The sequence below is a fragment of the Equus asinus genome, chromosome 22 (assembly GCF_041296235.1).
Source record: "Equus asinus isolate D_3611 breed Donkey chromosome 22, EquAss-T2T_v2, whole genome shotgun sequence".
NCBI classification, from domain to species: domain Eukaryota; kingdom Metazoa; phylum Chordata; class Mammalia; order Perissodactyla; family Equidae; genus Equus; species Equus asinus.
Window position 1 is genome coordinate 58,823,265 of NC_091811.1, and position 23,561 is coordinate 58,846,825.

At 50.1% G+C, this 23,561-nt stretch overlaps 2 protein-coding genes across 4 annotated transcripts; one reads left to right on the forward strand and one right to left on the reverse strand.

Moving 5' to 3' along the window:
• The first annotated feature begins 9,983 nt into the window (after positions 1–9,983).
• On the forward strand, positions 9,984–15,367 carry GPR182 (G protein-coupled receptor 182). Of its 2 annotated transcripts, XM_044755975.2 has the most exons (3): positions 9,986–11,377; positions 11,924–13,180; positions 13,939–15,367. In XM_044755975.2, the coding sequence occupies exon 2, from the start codon at positions 11,940–11,942 to the stop codon at positions 13,158–13,160; it is 1,221 nt and encodes a 406-aa protein (XP_044611910.1). In that variant the 5' UTR covers positions 9,986–11,377; positions 11,924–11,939; the 3' UTR covers positions 13,161–13,180; positions 13,939–15,367. The 2 variants fall into 2 exon arrangements, with proteins under 2 accessions (XP_070350392.1, XP_044611910.1); XM_070494291.1 differs by having other exon boundaries at positions 9,984–11,377; positions 11,924–15,367.
• A 152-nt stretch (positions 15,368–15,519) lies between these two features.
• ZBTB39 (zinc finger and BTB domain containing 39) lies at positions 15,520–23,078 on the reverse strand. 2 transcript variants are annotated; one of them, XM_044755974.2, is made up of 2 exons: positions 22,917–23,078; positions 15,520–21,438 (listed from the first exon to the last, which is right to left on the reverse strand). In XM_044755974.2, exon 2 carries the CDS (start codon positions 21,392–21,394, stop codon positions 19,259–19,261), a length of 2,136 nt encoding a protein of 711 aa, XP_044611909.1. In that variant the 5' UTR covers positions 21,395–21,438; positions 22,917–23,078; the 3' UTR covers positions 15,520–19,258. The 2 variants fall into 2 exon arrangements, with proteins under 2 accessions (XP_044611909.1, XP_070350390.1); XM_070494289.1 differs by having other exon boundaries at positions 15,520–21,496.
• Between the last annotated feature and the right edge of the window lie 483 nt (positions 23,079–23,561).

Below are 23,561 nucleotides of genomic sequence, written 5' to 3' on the forward strand. Positions count from 1 at the left end.
CACTGTCAGCCTCTCTAGGGTTAGAAGGAGAAGGAAAGGACTTGGAGGACTAGGTCTCCTCCTGATACAGTAATTCTCTCTGCAGAAAGGCGTTCAGGAGAGCAAAGGGGGTGTGTGAGGTCAGAGGCAAAGAAAGGGGAGAAGAGGCAGTGGGGGTGGACACGTGCAGCTGTGCGGCTTCTCCGAGATGCTGGGAGGGCTGAACGGAGGTACTGACTCAAAGCCGGTCCCGCAGTCCTTATTCTTGTGTATCCACAGGCCCCCTAGGACCAATCTAAACTGACACCATCTTAGCAATAGAGTAATTGAGAGTTGTTTTTCAGGAAACTTGCAAAGTCCCATGGCCAAAGCACTCTCAGAAGAGAATATCTTGGCCTGAAATGACACTGGAACCAAAGATTCTCCCCCTGATGGAACCACAGGCCCGGGACATGACCAGAACTTGAAAGTCAGACTCTCATCAGAGGTGATGATCGGCTGTGTTTTTTGTTAACACTGGCTGCTTGGTAACTTAGTTTCTCGGTGACTGTAAAAAACTCCCTTTTTGGATTAACCTTGCAAGGGTCTTCTGACTCTGAAGAAAAGAGGCACTATTCCGTCTGGTCCTTCAGGACATTCCCAGGTGACTGGGGATTTCACAGAGGTATTGGGGTATCTGTCCGTGACGTGCAGCTGCCTCATAGGGACCCCCTTCTGAAGAATATATCTAATTGGGCCCCCATTGTTTGTGGCAAGGCAGATGGTGGTGGCTACCCACACAGGGCTTACTCATCTCTGAACTTTGTGGCTGCCAGAACACATAAGGGAAAAAGACGACCCTTTGGTTATTCTTGAGTGAGCTGTTTCTGCAAGTACACTATCAGACACTACACACTATCCCCTAGTAAGACCTTGTTTGCTGCAGCCGTCTTGGAAAAAGCCCCTTAAAATGGAAACAACTGTAAATGGCTGGCAAGATAACCCAGGATAATTTAAAATTACAGTGTCTATTCTGGCCTCTTTTGAGCCTCCAAACTGAGAAGCAAGGAAAATTTAATCTTTAAAAAGTCCAATGCATCACCTTCTGGCACAATTGCTCAAAACTTAAATGTTCTGGAAGCTGTAAATATTTACAAAGAACTGCAAGATCTTACTAAGATTGTTTCATGTCCTGAGAGCTTCACTTGAAAATCATGAGGGTCTCAAAATGTGGTTGGACAAAAATGTGGTTAGACAAAAATGTGGTTGCACCCCATTTTTGGGTCAGAAATGGTTGGACAGAAATGCGGGTTGCACTCTTTTTTGCAGCTAAGTGTCCTACCAAGCTGCTGCCAGCCTCAGGGGAATTGCATTGGCTGTTAGAAGAAGTATTCTGATTAGATAAGATCATTTAAAAGTGCACTCAAAAGCAGACTTAAAAATTCCAAAGTAACCTTATTAAAGGTTTGTTGCAAAAAGAAAAAATTAAGTTATAAAAGGTACCTAAAAGAAAAGCTTATTAGGTTGTGGCTTTACAGACAGCTCATAATCTACCTTTGAAGGAAGGCCCAAAATGAGCCCCTCTCAGAGTTAGCAAGACTGAGAGATTTTTCTGGGAAACCACTGTTAAAGACTACTAGAGTTCTTTAATACTGCCAGGTATCGTTACTCTTTATCCTGGCTGAAACTTCACAAGATATTTGAAAGGATTTAGCAACTTATGGTCAGAAATTCAGCCAAACTGAAAGCTGATATTCAGAGCCTGATAAGAAAATTTTTAGGCCTTCTTCCCTAAGTTAAAATAAAACTAAGCACTCAGAGGGAAAGAAGCAAATTAGGATGATGTAGTTGGATAAGAAGACCGACCTATATTGTCATTTAAGTTACAACCCAAATTTCTGAGGAATTAAGAGCAACTGTTCTCAACTTACAAATTTTGCAAAACTGGAAATGCAACTCTAGAGACAGTTCAGATTCCATCCATTTCTGTTATCCTGAAAAGCTGGTGGCCTCTCCTGGGAACTGTTATGTAACCTATCACCAGTTCCTAAGACTGAAGGAAAAAAGTGGAAAAGGGAGCTTTGTGTTACTGTATCTGATCCATGGCAGTAATTTTAAAATACTAGCTGTGTAGTATCTGTGCATGTGTGTCTACATATGTCTATATATATATGTGTGTGTGTGTAATTTTTCCCCCTCTGAATGGTATAGTTCGTAGAAGAGCTCTATTTGATTGGCTTAAAGTAAACACTTACATAAATGTAATGGAAACTAACCCAAATGTCTTTTAAGTTAACATGATATAAAATAATCTTTCATAAGTGAAAGCTTATTTAAGTTTCTTGATTTGATTAAAATAAACATGTTTTCAGAGTTATCAGCATTGACTATGATACATACATGTTATCTCTGTTACAAAACTTGTGAGCAAAAATAACTTAGAATGATAGCTAATTTTGTCTAATGTCTCATGAAGTTTTGTTGGCAATCTAAATAATTGTTGGGAACAAGTAAAGTAAATAGATGTGGAAAAAATAAAAGTGTTGGGTGAACTTTTTAACAATAATTGGGGCCTGGCCCTGTAGCCAAGTGGTTAAGTTCATGCGCTCTGCTTCAGCGGCCCAGGGTTTCACTGGTTCAGATCCTGGTCATGGACACGACACCTCTCATCAGGCCATGCTGAGGTGGCATCCCACATAGCACAACCAGAAGGATCTACAACTAGAATACACAACTATGTACTAGGGGGCTTTGGGGAGAAGAAGAAGGAGAAGAAGGAGAAGAAGGAGAAGAAGGAGAAGAAGAAGAAAGAAGAAGAAGAAGAAGAAGAAGAAGAAGAAGAAGAAGAAGAAGAAGAAGAAGAAGAAGAAGAAGGAGAAGAAGAAGAAGAAGGAAAAGATTGGCAAGAGTTGTTAGCCCAGGTGTCAATATTTAAAAATAAAAATAATAATAATTGTATGTTATGATGAATGTACCTAAAATAACTTCAAAATCTTTTGATGACTTGAAATCTTAGAGTTTTGCTAAATTGAGTTAAATGATAAAGTTTGTTTTAGGTCATTTCCACATAATATATAATATTAGATATTAATTGCTAAGCATAGATTTACCTGCCTTTGGCTTTGTATTACAGAGAAACTGGAAAAAATACTTGGGTTTTATTGATAAACATGCTTTGTGCCATGCTGAGAAGCTTTCTATGAGAAAGGACACGTTTCTAGACAGTATTTGTCGATCTGCCAGTCCATAGGATGCCAATATACAAAAATTAAGAAAAGTAAGATGTATGTTTTCAGTAAAGAAGACTTAAAGAAAGGGGATATTTTTGTTTGTTTTGTTAAGAAAGATAAATTTGTCCTAAAGTACTAGGAGGGAAGACAGAAAGTATGGGACAAATTCTGAATGTAAAAAGAAAGTTAAAGAAGTTTGTGTAAGAGGAACCCTGAGTAAAGAGTTTTGTGAGTGGTTAAATTGGTTAAGATTAAAATAAATTTAATTAAGTGAATGCTTTAATATCAAAAGTAAGCTGGTACAAAAATTAGAATTTGGTTTTCTCTCTCTTAAAATGATAATTTTCCTTGACTGGAATCTGAATTCTCCTAGTCTCCTCAAATGTCTGGCTACAAATCTCCAAACTAACGTTTACAATTTTTTCCCTCATTTTCATTTGGATTCACTGAGAACTGAAACCACCCTTTTTCCTGAAGCCCTGCAAATTGAAACTGGACAACTTGATAAACTTAAGAAAGAGGCATGCCTATTGCTGTGTAAGCCACTCAGAAAGATACCTAAACACACAATGACATCATCAGAGACATTTCAAACTGCAAAAGATATTTTGATCCTGACATCCAGAAGTCTTCTTGACTGGCTGTCCCCTAGGCACAGAAATTGGTTTATAATTTGCTCCAACCATTAACCTTGTTTTTCTTTTTGTTTCTCTAGAAATGCTTCTTATTAAATACCTAGTTACTTGCTTACACAATATAGACCTAACTTTGGAAGCCTGTCTGTATCACCACCTTACTAAGAGTCTAGTTCAATGAGATGGAACAACATATGTCCCTTATCAGCAGAAAGAAGTTAGCACAGCCATCACCCTATAGATGGCCTCATTCCTCAAGATTGAGGAATGAACAACAAAAATGGGGGATTTGTAACCACAGGCCCTCTAGGACCAGTCCAAACTGACCCCATCTTATCAACAGAGTAATTGAGAGTTATTTTTTCAGAAAACTTGCAAAGTCCCATAGGCAGAGCATTCACAGAAGAGGAAGCCTTGACCTGAAATGAACCAGAACCAAAGATTCTCCCCCTGATGGAACCAAAGGACCGGGACACAACCAGAACTTGAAAGTCAGACTCTCATCAGAGGTGAGGGGTCCATTGTCTAGGAAGATCCAGTGTTAAAACCCCTTCCACACCTTACCATAAATGTTTAAAAGCTTACCACAAATGCTTAAAGCACTCCCATAAAAACTTGCTCCACTAGCATTTCCATGTACCAGCCTGTCTTCTCTTATCCCTTAAATTTTGCCCCAAATCTTAAATCAGGGGCATAGATCTGAGAGCTTATGCCTCCTGTCTACTTGCAGATTAATCTTGTGATAAAGCCTTGTTTTTTCTCAGAAACTTATGCCATAATAATTGGTATTTTATGCTCACTGGGTAGGAGAACCCCATCTTTGTGTGGTAACATTTTAACTCCATGAAGAGGCCCTGTCCCCAGGAGTCCCCTGGGTGCCTGGTTACACTGTCCTCTGCCCCTCCTGCCCAGACACATATCCGGAATCCAGATGACTCAGGCACAGATGACTTGAAGAGGAACTAACAGACACAGTGCCCTAAACCTCACCCAAGCAGGGAGGGCTGTAAACCCCAATAATTGGAAAGATAGTAGTTCAGTTTGTCTCAGGTGATGATGGAGAGGAGGAGGGAGCTGCCCCCTCAGGAGACTAAAGAAAGGACTAGAGACTGGACCCCACAACAGCTGTCCCTGGAGGGGTTTCAGGGTGAGGTGGAGGACATCATTTCATAAAAGGGAGTGGAGCAGCCAGTGGAACAGAGTTGGTAAGTGGGGCAGCTTCCTCATCGCACCTCAGTGGCTCTGTCTGGATTGGGCTCCAGTTCCTGCTCACATCCACCCAACTGGACCAGGCCCCTTCTCCAGGAAAAGAGGGCCTGGGAGGGGAGTGAGGTGTGTGGAGGCTCTGAGGGACTCTGAGGTTGTGTTTCATTGGACCTCTTTGTCAACCTGGTTCTCTTTTCATTGAGGCAATGCCCTTCAGGGGAGCCCAGGTGGAGCCCTGCAGGCAGCATCAGTGGTTTGTGTCCTTCAGGAAGAGCTAGCAGAAATCAGAGACCTAACCAGTCCACAGTTCCCTGAGACTCTGGAGAAGGCTCCTGGAGATAGGCCCAAACCTCTTGAACACCTTTCCCCAAGGAACTACAAAATGGCTTAACAATCATCGTTTTGGGGAAGGAGAAATTGTAGAAATCCAAAAGTCCCAGTTTAAGCCTGAAGCAATGATTTTATTTTAACGAAGCAACATGCACTGTGCCTGATTGTGCTGAACACCAGAGCAATGATGACTCAGAGACCCTGGAGGGCACGGACTGAGTCTCATCATTTTTATATTTCCAGCCCCTGGCAGTGCCCAGCATCTAACAGAGATGGATGAATGTTGAGGTGGATGACACTGCAACATCCTGCTTCATCACCTTTTTCACCTGTGTTTCTCAAATTGTCCAGCAATGTGAGATTTCCCAAAGACTCCATTTCTCTCATCTTTATAGAGGGAGGAGAATCAAGACGACTTCAGTGGGTCGTCTCAACTCTAATTTTCACAGTCTAAGAATCCACATGTTGTCATCAAAATGGTGAGACCTTAGGAAGTCAGGGCCTCAGGAAGCACTGGAGAATTCAAGGGGAATTTCTGTCCAGCACACATTAGGTGCTCAAAAAAAGTTAGTAGAAATGGAATAAATCTGGACTCAGCAAACAACTGTCAGCACCCCTACAGAGATCCAGGGGAGTTGCTGGGGATAAGGAGGTGGGGGATTTGAGGGAAGAACAGAAACTAGGGTAGGGCTAGGAACCTGAAGGAGGGGAAGAGCTGTGGCACACTGGGAGGCTGTTGGGTGGTGTCAGTTTCCTTGGGGAATTGTACCTGGGACCCTTCCAGTCTCTATCAGTCTCTCCAAGCTTCCTCTTCTTTAGACTAATGTTGCGCCACACACACACACACACACACACACACACACTGTCTTGGGAAATCAGAGAGGACACAGTTGTCCTTCACCTTGTGGAAGGAATGAGCACTGGGAAGCAAAGACAATTCACCTTCTCTTTCTCAAACCCCTCCCCAGATCATCCCTTGCTTCTCTCAGCCTCTGAGTAAGGGACTTCTCCCTCACGCAAGAAATTTCCCAGAATTCCCAAGGCTGAGTCACTTCCATGGAGGTGTCCGCTCTACTCCACTTGTCTATTTCAGCCCTTGTTCCTGAGAAGCTTTTCTAGGGTGTCATTTTTAACCTTTTGGACACCATGAACCCCTTTGAGAATCTAAGGGAGGCTCTAAGCCCCATAAAAATGACTTAACACAACAGACGGGATTTTGTATTTACTCCTCAGTCTTTAAAGCTGTTAGGAGCCAGTAATCCAGGTCAAGAATCCCTGTAATAAGAGTTTGCTGGACTACTAGCAGTGCAACTCAGGCGAGTGGCTTAACCTCTCTTTGCCTCAGTTTCCTTGTCTGTGATAGTATCCACCTTGTTAGGTTGTTATGAGGATTAAGGGAGATCTTGCATGTAGCGCCTCTTGCAATCCCAACTGGCAGACGACGATTATTCAATAAATGTCAGCTGATACTATTACTACATCCCTCGTGTGGTAATTCATAGTGGCATTGGTGGTGGGGGGGGGGGGTTCTTGACCTTCTATGTCAGAAACACAATGCCAGACAACGAAATAAAAGAAGAAGCTAGTGTTGATCCACTTCAGATGAAAAGTGGCTGGTGGTGGTAAGACTAGGGAGAGGTATCTCCAGGTCAGTTCCACAGGAAGGGATCTCTTCTTCCTCATCCCCAAGAACTGGAAAAGAGCATGCTTATGCCAAGCACCTGACATTTATTATCTCATGTATCCTACACAACAACCCTGTGAAGGGAGCATCATTATCCTCACTTTACTTAAAAAGAAACTGAGACTCAGAAAGGTAAAGTGACTTGCCCAGAGTCACACAGCTACTAAGTGATGCAACAAGGTGTCAACGCCGGGTCTGGTCCCCAAGGTTATCTCCAGTGTGTCTAGGTGAAGAGTCAGCAAGCAGGAAAAAGCTGAGCAGGGCCAAGGACAAGGTCGCTGGGCCACATCCTTCTTTGGGGAGCCTAAGGAGCCCCTTATCTAGTGCTGCTGGGCAGACAAGGCTGCCTCCCTGGCGTGGGGAAGCCGTGGCAGGAGGACAGCGTGACTTCTGTGGCTGGCCTTGGCTTCCACACTCAGTGACCTTCTGGAAGCTCAGGCTGGAGATGAGAGTGCAATTATTGCCAAACTCTTCAGCCTTGACCTATCCATCATCCACCTGCCCTTGCCACACAAAGTAGGGTCCTCAGCCGCACAGGCCAGGCAAGCAGGGGCATTCTCAGAACAGCCCACCCGCCCCTTCTCCAGGTCCAGGCATAAGCCCCAGGCCCCCATCTCTCCCTGGGAAGCTGCCTGCCTTTATCTGTGCCTCCCAATAACTCCTCCCTGCTGCCTTCCTTCCTTTCTGATTGTTAATCACAACATCTTGTCTACATTGTCTTTTTAAGAAAAAAAAGAAAAAGAGGAGGGGGAGGAAGGAGAAAGAGTAAATTTCCAGGAATTGTTTCGCTGCTGCTGCTCCTGTTCTTGGAGCAAAGCTGTTTGCCCCTCTCCTCCTGCTCAGTTGGCAAGGAGCCTGGGCTCCTACCCTTCCGTCTTTCCCCTCCTCCCAGTCTCTCTCTTTCCAGCTGCTTCCCTCCTCCCTTCAGAGAAAATCCCCCAAGTGAAAACTGCAGAGCTTTCACTTATTTCTTCCTGAGGGAGCAGCTTCCCTCTGTGCTTCTGCCAGAAGGAATTGCCATCACTTCCTCTTGCTGCAAATACACATTGGGTGATGTGAGGGCGTGGGGAGTAGGAAGCAGGTGCAGGTGAGGCTGCAGGGGGTGACGTCTCCATATGGGAGGGAAAAGGTCCTGAGGTGGAAGATTCAGAGACCCAGGAGACATGAGCTGCTAAAGTGCAGTCTTGGGAGGAACGGAAATGGCCATGGGTCAGGATGTGTGGTCCATGTGAAAAGAGACCAGAACCAGCCTCTTCCTGGAGGATGCTTATCTAGTAGAGCCTCCTTCTGCATGGGTCAATGGCAAAAGAGAAGAAAGGAAAAATTCTCAGAAGGCTGCTAACTGAGAAAAGATATCCATAAGATAGAAACAGAGATCCTAAAGAGAGAGAGTAGAACTGTGAAAAATCAAAGTTAACCACATTTTACATCGTCATAGCTCATCGTGACGGATTTCTTAACCTAGGAATGGTCTGACATGTGAGTAGAGGTGTGACATAATAGGCAATATATACTTGGTCTCTGCCTCCGGTTCCTGACACAGAGTCCTAAAACCCTTGTAATTTCCTGAGTGAGGGGGGTGATAGGAGCATCATATGCAGAGCTCCTAAAACCCTTAGAATCTCCTGGGTGAAAGGAGCATCTCCTGTTCTAATGGGGCGACTCTCAGTGGGCTCCTGATGGCTTCAGGATGGGGCTGGTCACTAGAAAGACCAAGCCTTGATTAGAAGCTTAGAACTTCAGTTTCACTCCACATCCTCCAGAAAGAGGAGAGGGACTGGAGATTAATAACAACCATGCCTACATGATGAAGCCTCCATCAAAATCCCTAAACTATGAGGTTCAGAGAGCTTCTGGGTTGGTAAATGCATCCACATGCCAGGAGGGTGGTGCACCCCAACTCCATGGGGACAGAAGCTCAGGACCCTTCCTGACCTCATCGTATGTACCACTTCATCTGGCTGTTCATTTGTATCCTTTATGATAAAACAGTAAACACAAGGAAATGTTTCCTTGAGTTTTGTGAGCTGTTCCAGCAAAGTATCAAAACTGAGGGGGTGCTGTGGGAACCCCCAACTTTGTAGCCATGTTGGACAGAAGTGTGGGTATCCTGGGGACCCACTGCTTGCGACTGACGTCTAAATTGAGGACAATCTTGTGGGACTGAGCCCTTCAATCTGTGGAGTTTGACACTAACTCCAGGGGGTTGGTGTCAGAACGGATTTAAATGATAGGACACTCAGTTGGTGTCCGGAGAGTTGGAAAATTGGTTGGCATGGAGGAGAAAACCCCACACATTTGGTGTCAGAAATGCTGTGAGTAGAGAAACAGTTTTTCTATAGGAGGCTTTAAGAAAACTGGAAAATTAAAAATATTCCTTCCCACGGTGATGGTTGGTGGTGAGGGTTGCACACCAATGTGAATGTACTTAATTCTACTGAATTGCATACTTAAAACTAGCTAAAATGTGGGGCTGGCCGCGTGGCTGAGTAGGTAAGTTCACGCGCTCCACTTTGGCTGCCCAGTTCAGATCCTGGGCACGGACCTACACACCGCTCATCAAGCCACGCTGAGGTGGCATCCCACATAGAAGAGCTAGAATGACCTACAACTAAGATATACAACTATGTACTAGGACATTGAAGAGAAAAAAAAAAAAAGGAAGATTGGCAACAGATGTTAGCTCAGGGCCAATCTTCCTGAAAAAAAAAAAAAGCTAAACTGGTAAATTTGATGTTATGTTTATTTTACCACAATAAAAAAATTAATTAGCAAACTTGAAAAAAAATCCCATCGTCGAATGGATAAACAAAATGTGGTATATCCACGCAATGGAATATTACTCAGCCATAAAAAGGAATGGAGCACAGATACATGCTACAAAGCAGATGAACCTCAAAAATATTTCATTGAAAAAAACAGACACAAAGGTCACACATTGTATGATCCAATTTATATTAAATATCCATAATAAGTAAATCCACGGAGACAGAAAGCAGAATGATGGTGGCCAGGGGCTGGAGGAAGAAGGGAATGGGAGTGAGCACCTAATGAGTGTGGGGTTCTTTGGGGTGATGCAAATTTTCGGAGCTAGATAGAGGGGCTGGTTGCACAACAATATGAATGACTAGACACCACTGAATCGTATCCTTTAAAAGAGTTAATATTGTTATGGGAATTTCACCTTGATTAAATTTATATACCTAATTCCCTCCAGCCAACATACCTTTGGGCCTAAAGCCCACAAAATGTAGACCCAGCTGCAGGTGGCTCTGCCATCTGTGCAGTGTGGCTTGCGTGAGACAGGTAACCTCTCTGGGCCTCACAGAGGAAAAGGAAGCCCATCCTTCCTCCCCACAGGGGTGCCTCAGGGATCAAATGGCTAACTGAGCGAAAGTGCTCTGAGAAGCAGGAAGGTCCGCTGACACAAGATGGTCACCAACAACACAAATCCACGGGCTCCGAGCCTCACCCTATGGCCTGCGGGGGGCAGGGAAGCCCAGTAACACTCTCTGTGTGTCTCTCTGTCTCTCTCTCTCTCTGCCACACTCGGCCACACTTCACAAGGAGAAGTACCATGCAGTGGGAGGGGAAGGACGCTGTTCTCCTGCGCACCCAGGAGTCCCCCTGAAGCTGACACAGCCCCCTCCGCCACCCCACATCCAGTCTTTCCTCTCCCTCCTCACCTCAGATGGCAAAGAGCGGCTGGGCAGAAGGGCAGCAGGTGCGAGTGAGCCAGCAGGGGAAGGGCCAGGGCGGTTACAAGTCTGACTGATTTTCACATTTATTTTAGCCCTCCCACCCCCATCCTTTTCTGCTTCAGTAGGAATCAAGACAGACAAGGGAGAGTGGGATTCCAAGCAGATTTAGAGTGTGGAAAACACATGCGTGTGTAAAGCGTGTACCACAGGCCGGCCCTGTGCTAAGCATTTTGCCTTGACGGCTCATTTAATTCTCACAACACCCCGATAGTAAATACTATTACTGTCCCATTTTGAATTTTGCAGAGGAGAGAAGTGAGGCTGAAAGAGGTAAACTCGCACAGCTAGAGTGAGGAGTCTGGGTTTTAACGCTTGCAGCCTGACTCCTTCCTGCCACAGTGGGTCTTTTGCTGTGACTTCCCCTCTAACTGGATTGGGGGAAGGCAGGAAAAACCCTGACCCTCTCCCACCGAGCTTCAGCCAGTGATACTGCTTCCCGGATGAGAAGGGCGGCCCCAAAGCCCGCAGCAAGGCCGGCGCCACGGCCACCATCCCTCCAGACTCCTCACAGCTCTGCAGCAGCCCAGACCCGCTGGCCCTCCAGGACTGGAGGTGCTCCCGACAGAAAGTCAGGTTAGTGTCGTCCTCCCAGGGAAGAAGGGAATCAGGGCTTGGAGACAACTGGCTTTCCTGCCTGTTCCACAGATGTTCTCAGGGATGAATTCGGGGCGGGGGTGGGGTGGTGAGAGTGTGTGTGTGTGTGTGCACAAATGTCCCACATCCATAGCCCAAATAGCAAGATGGAGCAAGAGCCCCTCAGCAGGCCCGTATGAAAGGGCCAAGGGGGGAAGCGCCAGGAGAGGAATGAATGTTGGAGCCCACCTGGCACTGGGGAGTGGATGGGACTGGCCAGCTGGGAAGAAATCTGGTTGGACACAAACAGTTCTGGTCTTTCCCATCACTGAGGCCCCTTAACAAGGCATCTCTGCTCTTGCGTCAAAGCTGACAAGGGAGTTGTTTACTATTTATCCACAGTTCGAGGGCTAAGCTTCCCTTCTTGCCTCTCCACACCAAGAATCTTTCCCCAAAGCCTCATGGCCCCTGTGGCCCGCTGCTTTGGGGACATAAGGCTGCTTTAGAGGTCTCGTTTTTCTTCCAACCCTCTCTTCTCCCCATTAGGCATTTGCTGGTCCTGATGTCAGTCATGCCCAGCATGGGGCCAGGCCCCTCTGAGGGCTTCACCACCGCGCCCACCAGCGACCTTGAAGAGATCCACAATTGGAACGAACTGCTCCACTTCTTCAACCACACTCTGCCCGAGTGTGAAATGGAGCTTGACGAGAACACCAAGCGAGTGGTCCTCTTTGTCCTCTACCTGGCCATCTTTGTGGTTGGGCTGGTGGAGAACATCCTGGTGATATGTGTCAACTGGCGCTGCTCAGGCCAGGCGGGGCTGCTGAGCCTCTACATCCTTAACATGGCCGTAGCAGACCTGGGCATCGTCCTGTCTCTGCCCGTGTGGATGCTGGAGGTCACACTGGACTACACCTGGCTCTGGGGCAACTTCTTCTGCCGCTTCACTCACTACTTCTACTTTACCAACATGTACAGCAGCATCTTCTTCCTGGTGTGCCTCAGTGTTGACCGCTACGTCACCCTCACCAACTCCTCTCCCTCCTGGCAGCGCCACCAGCATAAAGTGAGGCGGGCAGTGTGTGCAGGCGTCTGGGTCCTCTCGGCCATCATCCCACTACCCGAGGTGGTCCACATCCAGCTGGTGGAGAGCTCTGAGCCCATGTGCCTCTTCCTGGCACCCTTTGAAACATACAGCACGTGGGCCCTGGCGGTGGCCTTGTCAAGCACTGTCCTGGGCTTCCTGCTGCCCTTCCCTCTCATCGCAGTCTTCAATGTGCTGATAGCCTGCCGGCTTCAGAAGGCAGGATGGCCCGAGGGCCGACGCCACTGCCTGCTGGTGTGTGCCTACGTAGCTGTCTTTGTCATCTGCTGGCTGCCCTACCACGTGACCCTGCTGCTGCTCACACTGCATGGGACCCACGTCTCCCTCCACTGCTACCTGACCCACCTGCTCTACTTCTTCTATGACATCATTGATTGCTTCTCCATGCTCCACTGTGTCGTCAACCCCATCCTTTACAACTTTCTCAGCCCAAGCTTCCGGGGCCGGTTGCTGAATGCTGTGGTCCATTACCTCCCCAAGGTCCAGGCCAGGGAGGGCAGACACGCTTCCTCTTCCTCCTCCTCCACTCAGCACTCCATCGTCATCACCAAGGAGGACATGCAGCCCACTGCAGCAGGCCACCCTAACCTGAACTTCCAGGCACCAAATACCTCATCCATCCCTGCTCCTCGAACTCTACAGCCAGCTGAGGCAGATTCCAGCCGCCTCCATCAGTGAATTAAAAACTGGAGGTGTAGGTGAGAGATGTGCGGGGGAGGGTCAGAGCACTCGTGGTCAATTTTGAGTATGTCTTAAAATATTGGGGTGGGGAGGGGGAGAAGGGACAGGGAGGGAGAGAGAACAGGTCCTTGGGGGTGTACTATTTGTCTCGGTCTTTGTGTCTAAGGGAGACATGCAGGAAAAAAGGTGACATAAATAAAAGAGACAGCCATGACTCTGGATGTCTGAAAACCCCGCCCGTGCAGGCGGGATTGGGAAGGGAGCGAAGGCTAAAGAGATGCCCAGCAGAAAGTAGATGCCCTCATTTCAGAAATCGCCCTGGCCGGAGACAGCAAGGTCCATGGGACCTCACAAAACTTTCCTTTCACGTCTGCGTGCTTGTTGATCTCCCTGCACACCATGCAGGCTGTGGGGACAGAAGCCAGAGGCCAAGGAACCAGGAGGCCTCAGCAGGATGTTCCCAGCAGTGTAACCCCAGAGATATGAGAAATGGACGGGGTGGGGACAGGAGGCGGTGGGGCCTGAGACAGGCACCTTGCAGCTGGGTTGGCAGGATGGTTCTCCGCCCCCCATCCAGGAAATGGCTCCATTTCCTCCCCTTTCCTGACACTCTCCCCTTCAGCCACCCTGCTCCCCTCCACCCAGAGCAGAGGAGCTGTCCCAGAGTCAACACTCCCCACAGCCCATCTCCTCCCTGCTTTGGATCTAGGACATTTCCAGACTTCTCAGAAGAGATGCTATCTAAAATCCACCCTGCCCCTCCCTTTCTCTCCAGATCACAGGAAAATATTGAGACACCTATTCTGGGAGCAGACCTTGGGACAGCCAGCAGCAGGCACTGACAGATGGTGTCCACGAGCTTTTGTCCCCTGCGAGAACTAAGTCAGCTCTTCTCACCCTTAGACTTCCTCCTCCCTGGCCAAATCTTTCCATAACTTTCCTGTCTGGCAACTTACTTCTGTTAACACTTGTCCTATAGATAGGAAAAGAAGACCTCTTGTTAACTAGTAGGTCTTCTGGAAAAGGTCATTTATCAGTTTGGGAAACCGGGATCGTGTCCATGAAGACCTCTGACTGAAGTAAAATCCTAAGAACTGGTCCCAGTCCACCAGTTCCAAGTCCTTGGCCTCTTAATCCTGCCTGTGGAGAGGGAAAGGCTTGTGGACATAAACACTGAGGGCCTCTGGCCTGCTCACGTGCTCTGGACGGCTGCAGTGTCTAACCTGGAGCAACCACACACTGACCTGGAGCCTGTCTCCTCTGCTCTTAGAACCTACCAGGATATCTGTTCAGCAGGTGCATTAAACATGCACTCCCACCGTGTCTGCACCCGTTTGTCAGGAGCACGGAGGGAAATCTGTATCCATAATCCCCCCGCTCACTGGGCCCAAACCTGAAAGGGGCTTAAGCTACACACAGCCACTCGGTGGCAGAGCGGAGGGCCTCTCACCCAGGAGAGTGCAGGTGGAACTGGGGGTGGCAGCAAGGGCTTAACCCACAAGGCAGAAAATGCATTAAAGACTTTCCGTCCTTGTGTCCACATAAAAACCAAGCCAAGACCTGATGCCCATATCACTGCCTCCTCTGACTCAGGCTCCAGAAGTTTCCTAAAGGAAGTCCAATTTTATACCTCTGGCTCATCCCAGGTTACCTCAGAGGCCACTTCCCCAAGATCCTGCTCGCCTCACGGATTTCACTCTGGTGACCAGTTATCGCCCTGGTGGCGCGAACGCTTCCTTAGGGCCTTGGGAGGAGAGAGAACTGTCTGCGCTAACTGCAGCACGGCTGCCCGGCCAGCATTCACTGAGCACCGACGGGGGCCGAACCACCCCTCATTACTAGAGGTCTGTCTCCCCTGTGGGGGTACATGTTGCCAACCTCATGAGTCTGCTTCTCTCCTCTCCAACGTACCACATCACAGTCAATTAAATGGCATTGGCAAGACAATTTGTGGCCAACTCTCTAGTCTAACTAGACATTAGCAGAGTCCCACTGCTCTCTTTGGGCCAACAGATCGCCTCAGGGATGTTTCCCCTGAAAGGTTGGGTCAGACATATTTCCCACTAAAAACATGTCAACCTGGGGAATTCCAGCTCCAGGAAAGGAAAACATGCTGATAGAACTCTGGCATCTGCTGAGAGAATGCTGCTTCTGGAAGGGCGACAGCCCCGAGGCTCTGAGCGCGAGGGACGAGCATGTGACAGTAAATAGGAAAAGAATTCCCTCCCATTTCAAATGTCCTTTTTTTATTCTAAATAAAAACCACACTTTGTGCTGAACAATGGAATATAAAAGAATCAGATGTACAACGATTTAAACATCTACTATTTGGGAAAAAAAGTTTACAAAATATACAAAACTTTACAGCAATAGATAGTAAACACTTAAATATTAGGAGGTCAGTACTTCTTAATTTAATGGAAGGAGTTAGACGTCAATAACTCTTCTCTGTTTCATAAGAGACTTTAGCTAGTAGAGGTGAGAGGGTAGACAGGGGTGTTAAAGAAACGTCAAAATCAAAAGGTTCATTTTCATTCTGATGTTAAGTTTACGATGAGGATCACATTGAAAAGAACACTGTGTGCCCTGCTTCCTGGCTCATTCAGTGCAGGATTAGGACAAAGGACATGTGAGGACCCCCAGAAGGGCACAGACTTCGCCACACAGCCCACTCCCATGCCAAAAAAATCAGTGCCCACCTACAAAGGGATGTAAATTCATTATGAGTTGAGTAGTCTGGGGAACAGAGCACAGCAGGAGGCCAGAAGTGGAAGAAAATTCATCAGTAGCAAAACCTGACTGGGGAGAAGGTATTTAAGCCCAAAGCCTTGTCCTGGAGACCAAAGGGTGCTGACAGATGGGGAGAAGAAAGTCAAAAAGAACTTTGACCCATTTCCTGGTTCTTGGGGGTCACCTTGGCTGGACCCCACCTCCTTTCTCCCCAACTAGCCATGAACTATAGAGACTCCACGGAGTCTTACAGTTTAGGAACAAATACTAGGGCACAGCAGAGCTTCGCTGAGGGTGCTGGGAGTGCCGGGACACTGACCCCTCCTCTGGCCACAAGCAGCCTCCGCTGTTTACACCAGCATGCCGGAAAGCATTACCCTTTTCCCTCAGGAGACACATTGGGAATGGCCTTGTGCTTGGTTTAACGCTCTATAGTCACCATCTGGAAATTTCTTAATAATTTTTAAACAAAGGGCTCTGCAAATTGTGTAGCCAGTCCTGAGTACAGAACAAGATAAAAGGGGAAAAAGGTGAAGACATTTAAGGGTCAAACAGAACCTGGGAACAATACAGCAGGAGACAGTGCTCAACGGGGCTCCAGGGCCTCAGTGGCATTAAGATCAAATGAACAGAAGGTTGAAACATTAAAAACTCAAAATAAAATGAATGCCTTCCACCAGGTATCCTAGGGTGCCCTTCACCTGTCTAGCGTTTCAAGTAAAAGTTCGGAAAAGGGTGAGCTGGGGGCAGAGGCAGCCAACCCGACTCCACACAGAGGGAGGGTCAGGCCTGAACGTGAGGGACACGCGGAGGAACAGGGTTTGGTCAGTGAGCCGCATGAGCTGCTGACCCTGCGACTGTCTGACTGCAGCCAGCCCGGCTACCCTCTCCAGTCCCCTGGCCTCCGGAGGATCAGGGGGTGCAGGTTTTTGTTTAGTGTTTCAGGGGCAGAGTTTCAAGGATTTGCTTTTTGGTTTACTGGCAAAAAGGGAAAACTTCACAGTTTCAGGTTAAGTATACAGACTACCCAGCATCCCTGACACCCTCTGTTAAGGAGAAGCGTTTCTCCAGCACACTGATCCATTCTCTGCTATTGTTTGGCCTCTCTCAAGCCCGGCCATTCAAACAGCAGTCCTCACCCAGTCTGCGAGGGGTCACTCAGGCCTCGGTGGCTTAGTGGACCACAGCGTTCCACACATTTTCCTTCTTAAATTCCTAATGGTCAGCATGGGCCAGTCAGGGATGAAGCCTCAGCGCTACTTTCCTGACAAGAATGTCCCGAGGGAACATTCCACAAGTTGCGTTTAGAGGGTGAAAGGTGGCCACTTGTACAAGTCCCTTCACGTAATGTCATCCGACCAGGGAGCGGTGCACTCCATCTGACTCGGAGGCATCATCACCTTGGGGCTGGGCGAGCAGCAGCAGGCCCACCGGGGCGCAGCTCCGCCTGCCTGTGGGTCTTAATACAGCTTCCCCAGTCCAGGAAGGATGGGAAAACAGCAGAAAGGTCCTTCAGGTGACTTGATCCCCTCATCCCAGTCCCCAATCTACTCAATCACAGGATGGAACGGAGTTGAAAGGCCTAGGAATTTAACAAGCCCCAACTTCTCAGAACTTACATCCATTACCTAAGGGGTTCCCTGGGTTTATTCTGCAAGAGACAATCTGGAAAGAAAGAAAAGAATCTGCTTGTTTCGAGGCTTGACACGGTCTCCCCTAGTTCTACCCTGTTTCCCTCATCTCTGGCCCGCACTATCCACCGGAATATGGCTACTTGCTGGGGAGAAACTCATTTTCCTAAAGTCTCTTATCCAAACGAGATGCTGAGTAATATGCATACAACAACAAAAATAAATAAATATAACGTCCAAAGAGGCTCTGTGAGTTCATTAAAACCACTTGCTTGTGAAACAGCCCGGGGTGCTGCCGAGTCCCACGAGGGGCAGCGTCAGGGCGGAGGCCGGGACTCCCAGAGCTCGCCGGAGCAGGGTGAGGTAGTATGAGTGACTGCGGTGCCACCTTGTGAGCATGCGGGAGCCGAGCGCCTTCTCCCTCAAACCTTCTTTGGGCAAGACCTCCTCAAAAGCCAACCAAGAATGGAGCCAACCAGTCCCCTGGACTGGGCAGACTCATCCCCTGGCCACCTGGGGAGCGCCCAAACCAGCAGCCATCCAACGGCGCCCCCTGGTGGCCATGCAATGACAGATCAGGGTAAATTCCAGCAGATCAAAGGTGAGCTGCCAAAGCTCCCGCCCAGTTAACACAAAGTAAACAACAGGTCATCTGCCTGGGACAGACAGAACGCACATCTGGCTACACACCACCAGTTACTCGAGGGGTCCCTTTAATCCTGAAGGGCTCACAGTCCACCACTCCACCACCTCATGGGCTTTTCTCATCTAGACTAGACTTCTAAGGTGGGAGACTGGATGTAAATTAAGGCAAGACTGCTGCTGTCAGAGACATCCCCACCTCTCCACCAGGGAACTCAAGGTCGATGGAGGTGGCCAGATGACAAACAACTATATCACAGTGGCTCCCTGTCCTCTTTGCCCCACAGGGAAGAGCTGACGTCCTGGGCCATCACTCCATGCAATCGTGTTTCTTTGGAATTGAGGAGAAAAGAGAAGCCTCTGTTCCCGTCCATCCAGGCTGCCACTCCTGGCGGCCCTGCAGGACACCTCTCCCAGCTAGCAAGGATTCATCCCAAAGCTTTCTGACCTAAACAGAAAGCTATGTCCCCAGTTTGGATCTAGCTGCCAAAAGATTTTACTGTCCACTCAGCAGATTAGAGCCGTGAAACCAGCAGGCACCTCCATCTCCGAGGCCCCTTCCCTGCTGAGGGCTGAGGGCTGGGCCTGGAACCCGAAGCAAGCTGCCCTGCTGACTCGTCTTTTCCAGATGACCACATTCCCCAGATCTCTCTCAGAGCAGGTGTCCCAGCGGGAGGTCTGATGGTAATAGCCACAGTGAAAACCTCTCTCCACCTCCTCTATTTAGTGAGGCTACTGGTTGGGTTCTTAGCAGCATAAACCTATCAGTAAACTAAAACTTGAGAGGCTGGGGAAAGGGATCTAGTCAACACCAACTGCCTGACGAGATCCCCAAACCAGCCCCAAAAGAATCAAAAACACAGCCCTTCGTGGGCAAGAACAGGTAAGGAGGTAAACATGATAGGGCCGTTGCTTCTCAAGAACAGTAACAGCTCATGTGCTATTTCTTCTTTTTTCTTCTTTTAACACAAAACAGAACAGAAGTCGTAGCAAGGCAAAATTGGAACTTCAGCTGGGGAGGGACCGACGGCCACTAGAAAGCCAATGTCCTGGCTGCTGCCTGGGAGCTCCCCCGGCTCTGCTGGGACCCAGTCAGCTGTCCGGGTTCTTGTCCGCCTCTTTGGAATGAATAATGTACATGAAGGTCTGCTCGATGGTGAAGTCGGGCGGCAGGCTGCCTTTGTGCACACCAACGTGCTTGCTCATGAGGTTCAGGGTGGAGCTGTAGTGGCCACAGACTGTGCAACGGTACATGAGGGCCCCCGAGTGTGTCTTGAGGTGGCACTTGATAGTCGAGCGGCCTCGGAAGAATTTGTGGCACACCTTACACTGGTAGGGCTTCTCGCCCGTGTGGATCCGTCGGTGGTAGTTGAACTCGCTTGTGTGGGCAAACCTTTTGCCACAGACCTTGCAGTTATACTTGCTGTTCCCAGGTTGGCCCTGCAGAGCCAGCTCCTCACCCAGGTACTCCTCTGCTGGCAGCTTCCGTTTCTGGAGAGCTGGGTGCTGTAGCCCAAAACCAGGTCGCGCGTCAAGACCACTGTTGCATTTGTGCTGACTGACGTGGTAGCGATAGGCAGCCTCTGACTTGAAGCTCTGGCTGCACAAGTGGCAGCGGAAGAGGGCATCTTCCAGGCTTTGGTGCACAGCCATGTGCTTCTCCAGGAGATGCCAGTCCACAAAGCTATTCGCACAGACAGAGCAGGAGAAGACCGAAATGCCGAGATGGGAGAGCGTGTGCCACATGAGGCTGCAGAGGTTGAGGTGGCGCTGGTCACAGACGCTGCAGGCCTGGCCCTTCAAGTTTAGATGGTCAAGGATGTGGCCCCGAACTACGTGGAAATCTTTGGCCAATGCCTTCCCACAGGCAGCACATTTCAACTCTACAGAGGCTGTCCCTGAAAAGAGACCCAACTTCCCAGGCAGGGGATCATTGGGGTGGACAATGATGTTGTTCTCAAATATTCCATCCCGCCGGTGGAAGGTGAGCTGCCACTGGGTAAAGAACTTAGTTTCACACATGTCGCAGGAGAAGAGGAAAATACCAATGTGGGACAGAACATGGGTCACCCGGGAGTTTCGATCCTGGAAGTGGGTCTCACAGACCTTGCAGTTGCCTGTCAGCAGGTCCACATGGTCCCGAGCATGCTGTCGGATCAGTTGAATGTTAGGCTCTAGAACTTTCTTGCACACCTGGCAGGGCATGGCTTTATTCTCTCGGTTGTCATTCTCTCCAAAAGTTAGCTCGTCCTCACTGTCGTCACTCAGCTCAATCACCTCCTCAGCTGTGCCTATCTCCTCGGTAGGGTCTTCAAACTGCAAGTCATCATCCCCAAGGTCCTCCAGCTGGAGCTCATCCATCTGCCCAAAGCCTGGATCTCTGGAGTGGTCGCTATTGCTCAGACAAGAGTTGGTCCCAGTGGTAATGTCTATTGCATTGTCAGGGGTGAAGAAACTGTTTTTACTGAAGTCTCCATTGCTCTGAACTTTGTACGGCTGGCAGGAGCTCGCGCTGGTCTGGATGCCCATGCTGACAGTGCCTAGGATTGGCTGCGTCACCACACTAGGAACAGACGGGAAAGAAGCAGGGGCATCATGGTCTTCTGTCTTTGGTGGCAGTGGCTGCTGTGGCAGAGGCAGACTATGATTAGTGTCACTGGTAAGATTTCTCTCTTCCTCTTTATAGCTCCCTCCAGCATCACTAGGTAACACATAGTTTCTATCAGGACCCAAGTGCTCCCCAGTGCCCCGGAGTTCCCCAAGGGGCTGAGGGGGTTCTGCTGCGCTACAACTCAGGGTACCAGCGTGGCTCTCACTGGTGCCAGTCAGGGGCTTGGCCACAGCGGTGCTCTCCAGGTCAGGAAAAGTGGAGTGACAGGCCCGGAGGAGGTCCTCCATACCCAGACGCTCAGCTACCTCGTAGATGACCCCAACATTGATCAGGTCCGTGAAGAGCTCTGATGTGTAGACAAAGCTCAGAATCTTCTCAAAGTTGGCGGGTGTAATGAAGTCCACGACATAGGTCCTGGCAGCATCAAGCCCAGTATTCAGGAAGAGGTTCTGGAAGTAGCCAGCCGCGCAGGCCAGCACAGCTTTGTGGGCCGGGAAGGAGCGGCTTCCCACCACAATGGTGACATCGCACATGGTCTCTGAGAGCCGGCACTTGTTGAGCTCCTTCAGCAGGTTGTTGGGGTGGTTGGTGCTTTGCAGTTTGATCCTCATGCCCATCTTAGCAGCTCCTATAAGGTTGCCTCCTTACCAGCACAGTTAACCTGTGGACAGCAAAAGGAAAAGATGGATGGCCAAACACATTCCTGCAAGTGAGGAGCTCTGCAAGAGAAAACACCGCCAGTCAGAGTGCTTCCAGGGCCAGGCGGGGAGTGGGTGTGAATGGACATGGAGAGCTGCTCCAGTCGGCTGGGGCAATGACCTCTCTCCCTGCATTCTCCCAAAGCCAGAGCTGCCATAACAAAATAGAAAAGTAGTGAGAAACACCTGATAGCTTGGTCTTTCAGAGTCAGTGAGAGAGGTTGCCGGCCTGGTTGGACAGAAGTTAGCGCCTCAGAGCCAAGCCAGAGACATGCTCTCAGACCCGATCCTACACCTCACCACCAGAGCAACTGGCTCCAACGTCCCTCAGATTAATTCCTGATCGATCCCGAATACAAGCCCTCCTAGCTCACAGAGTATATTCTCTTCCTTCCGATGCCAAACACCGTAAACCACACACTCGAACACAATTACCAAAGCTCCATTAGCTACTGAGGAAAAGATAAGGATGCTCCATCTTTTAGTTTTCTATCATTGCTGTGTCCTTTCGGTCCCTAAATACACCTCTTGCTCATTCTTGCCTTCCCTCTCTCCCTACCTATTCTCTCCTCTCTCCATTACCCCGAGCCATTCAGCTACTGCTGGACCACATTCTCTGTACGCTGTGGATGAAGTCAAAACACTGAGAAGCCAAAGAAGTAAAGCAAACCGGAACACACCCGTGGTATTTAATATCACTTAAATAAGCTTTCTTTCTTTCTCCCACCCTTTTTGGGATTTCTGCTTACGCTGACCAGAACTAAGAGATTTACTTGACACCATAAGAAGGCATCTAATTAGAGATCAGACTCCAGCAGGCTTGCTCTCTACCACTTTCCCCCTTGCCAGTCCTGCAGGCCTTAGGAAGACTAGCTAGCTGCACTTTCATTCAGTCTCACGACTCGCCCTGCAAAACACAGCCCCCTCTCACCCTCAGCACATTCTACTAACTCCCGACTTTTGCTGGGGCCCAGGCAGCTTCTGAGCATCGCTGGGTACCAGCCCAGCATCTCCCGGGTCCTGGCGGCCACCCATCAACGGCCAGCAGGTCGGGCGACCCGGCAGCCTGAGCGGGGGCGGGAGGCGCGCAGACTCGGAACTTCAGAGAAGGCACCCCAACAATCCCGCGGCGCCGCGGTCTCCCCTCTGGAGGGTCGAATCCGGTGGCAAGGGCGCTGCGTCGGGCTGGGGCACTCCAGCTGGGGGGCACCGAGCCCTCGGTCCCTCCCCAAACAGCGGGGGTGCCCCAGGCGACTCGGGGCGGGGGCGGGCACGCGGCGGGGCGCGGGGCCGACCGGGCACCGAAGGGATGGGCGGCGGGGCCGGCCGGGAGGATGGGCCGGCCGAAGGGAGCGGGCGGGAGGGAGCCCGGCGCGAGCGAGAGAAAGGCCGGCCGGGGTCGGGCCTCGGCCAGGGCAGCCGTCGGCCGGGCCGCGCTTACCCGGCTCCGCGGGGCCCGAGCACCATCGCCGCCGCCGCCTCACACAAAGGCCCCGGCGCGCCGTGCCCGGCCCGACAAGGAGGCGGCGCCGCCGGCCGCGGCCAGACTCTCCATCCGCCGCGCCGCTCGCCGCGCCGGCCCGGGCCGCCCCGGCCGCCCGGCCCGCAGCGCCCCCCGCCGTCCCGGAGGAGGCAGCGCCCCCCGCCGCTGGGCCGCAGCGCCCCCAGCCGCCCGGGAGGAGGCAGCGCCCCCCCACGGCCGGGCCGCCGCGACGCCGGAGGGCCCGCGGCCACGCAGCCTCGGCCGCCCCGCGCGACCCGCCAGTCCAGCCCGCCGAGCAGGTGCGCGCGCGCCCCCCGCCCCGGCCCCAGGCCCCAGACCCCCGGCCCCCGCCCCCGCGCTGGCTCCTCCGGAGCGCGCGTCCGCCGGGTGGAGGACCAGCGCCGCCCCGCCGGGCCACTGGAGAAGAGCACAACCCTGTCCCACCGCCAAGCTCCCGTCGCTTACCCGGTCCTACGTCTCACAGTGCCAGAAGCTCCATCTCCAAATGTCTGCCCCTGTAGTTTTGCAAAAAGTTGTGAGACTGTTTGATTGACGTATGTCTCCGCCGCCAGGCCGTGAGCTTCCTGAAGGCAGGAATCTGTG